Source organism: Coffea eugenioides, chromosome 6, assembly GCF_003713205.1.
Source record: "Coffea eugenioides isolate CCC68of chromosome 6, Ceug_1.0, whole genome shotgun sequence".
In the NCBI taxonomy this organism is placed as follows: Eukaryota; Viridiplantae; Streptophyta; class Magnoliopsida; order Gentianales; family Rubiaceae; genus Coffea; species Coffea eugenioides.
In genome coordinates, this window is record NC_040040.1 from 14,939,803 (window position 1) to 14,941,938 (window position 2,136).

At 36.7% G+C, this 2,136-nt stretch overlaps 1 protein-coding gene across 1 annotated transcript; it reads left to right on the forward strand.

Moving 5' to 3' along the window:
• LOC113773664 (early nodulin-like protein 1) lies at positions 1–1,484 on the forward strand. Its single transcript, XM_027318294.1, has 2 exons — positions 1–181; positions 1,105–1,484. The coding sequence occupies exons 1-2, from the start codon at positions 1–3 to the stop codon at positions 1,482–1,484; spliced, it is 561 nt and encodes a 186-aa protein (XP_027174095.1).
• The last annotated feature ends 652 nt before the right edge of the window (positions 1,485–2,136 follow it).

Consider the following 2,136-nt stretch of genomic DNA (forward strand, 5'->3'; position numbering starts at 1 on the left):
ATGGCTTCTTCACTCAAAACTGTCTTTCCATGTTTTGCCCTTGTCTTCTTCCTCTTCTCTTTGTCTGAAGCCAGAGAGTTTCTGGTTGGCGGCAAAGGAGGTTCTTGGAAGATCCCTTCTTATCCTGATGAATACAACAAATGGGCTGAAAAAAATCGCTTCCAAATTGGAGACTATCTCGGTACATATGTGATCCCTTCTTATCCTACTTACTCTAAAAACTTTTCAATCCCTATATTTCCTATCTTATTTGTTCATTTCCTTGCTTGTTTCCAATCTGATCATGTTTACATGAGTAACTCTTTTGTTGCATGCTTTTCCATTATTGTTGTATGAAACTCCCATTTTTTTCTGCTTCCATCAGTTTTCATCAAGTATTTTCTACCGTTTCTCCTGTTGAATTGTTACAAGATATATAACTTGTATATTTTCTCGTACTTCCCACTATTTTTTTTTTTTTTTTTGGTATTCTTCTTGGCATTAAATTAAAGAAGGTTTGACTAGAAATGATTCTCGAAATTTCCCTTTCAAGGATTAGGATTTCTTTTTTCATCTCTTGGAGTTAGTACTTGTTCCAGTCTCACAATTTTTTTCGTCTTATCTTCTCATTTTCTTGCTTGTTTCCGGTCTGCACATGTTTTAACTAGTAACACTTTTGTTGGATGTTCTTCCATTTTTGTCCAGCTGTACCATTCCCATAATCGTCTGCTTCCGTTAATTTCCTTTATGCATTTTTCTATTTTTTCTTGGCACCAAAGAAGCTTAGAAGCAAAAAAAATTCTGACGGTTACAGAATCGAACACTAGGATTTTGTTCATTTCTTGAAGTTCCATCTTCGCCTTTTGTCATTTCCCAAATTGTTTTTTTTCCTACACCAACTTTTGTAAGTATCTTGAATACACATTTGTCGTCTTCCTCGAATCCCAAGTTTATTACGTTTCCAACTCGTAACTCCCATCCTCGTATTCTACAAAAAAAAAAAATAAACAAATAAAATTAAAGCCCATGAATTGCTTTTACTTTTTCATTTATGATGGGAATAAAATTGTCGCGTTCTTCTTCTTTTTGGCTAAATTTTTTTCATTACATTCTTGTCGTGAACAGTATTGGAGTACGATAAAAACAGCGATTCAGTGTTAGAGGTGGTGGAGTCAGACTACAACGGCTGTAGCAGAGGGAACCCTGTTAAAGAATTCCATGATGGGAACACCAAGATTCAGCTGGATCGATCAGGGCCATTCTACTTCATCAGTGGAGCAGATGGACACTGTGAGAAAGGGGAGAAGCTGATCGTTCGAGTCCTGGCTGCTAATCATACTTCAGCAGGGAGTCACTCTCCTGCCCCGGCTCCTTCTCCATCAACCTTGCAACATGCTCCGGCTCCTGCTGCGGCCACCGGTGCTGGTCATGCCCTCAAGCTTGGATTCATGGGATGGCTTGCTTTGATGGCTGCAAGTTTGATATTTGTGTTTGCAATGGCTTAGTGATCATGATGGAATTTGGGTCGTTTGTGGTTGTGTTTAGGACCATGCATCATGTTGACTATGGTACTCTTTTCTTGATTTGTTTTCGTTTTAGGTTGTTTTAGGGCAAACTTTGTTTCAGTCGTTTGATTTCTGATGTATGATAATGAATATTGCGGTTGTCTTCTCTTTTCTTTTTTTCTATTAATTTCCATCAATGAGCTATATGTACTTTTCTTACTAGGTTGCAGCAAAAATTAATCCAGGAAAATTTTAAGAAATTGAAATTAATTACCTAAAGTAGGTCAGACGAATTTGTTTTCTGTAAAATGGAATTGAAAAAGGAAAGAATGTACTATCAACTTCCTGAAATGTTGACTTGTATGAAAACAAGAGGAAAAAAGAAGAAGAAATAGAACAAGAGGTGGGAGTTTCTGGTATTTTCCAGTGTTTTCAGTCACTTTAATTTAGCATTGATAAGTCCAAATTAGTTCAATTTTCCAAGGACATATGTGCATTATGCATAATATACATCATTAGATTTGAATGTACTTGTCCAAAGATCGTCCACAAAATTCATCGGGGAAACATGAAATATAATTGATTTTGTTGCCTCTTCTTTCGGAGGTCCATCATTGATGCTGTTCCGCTTCCGCTTCAAAATTTCTAGTAG

Bases quoted from the DNA above. Each gene is read 5' to 3' on its own strand.
- LOC113773664 (XM_027318294.1), top strand. From the start codon at position 1: ATGGCTTCTTCACTCAAAACTGTCTTTCCATGTTTTGCCCTTGTCTTC. The intron at 182-1,104 runs GTACATATGTGA...TGTCGTGAACAG, and splicing joins CCAAATTGGAGACTATCTCG to TATTGGAGTACGATAAAAAC.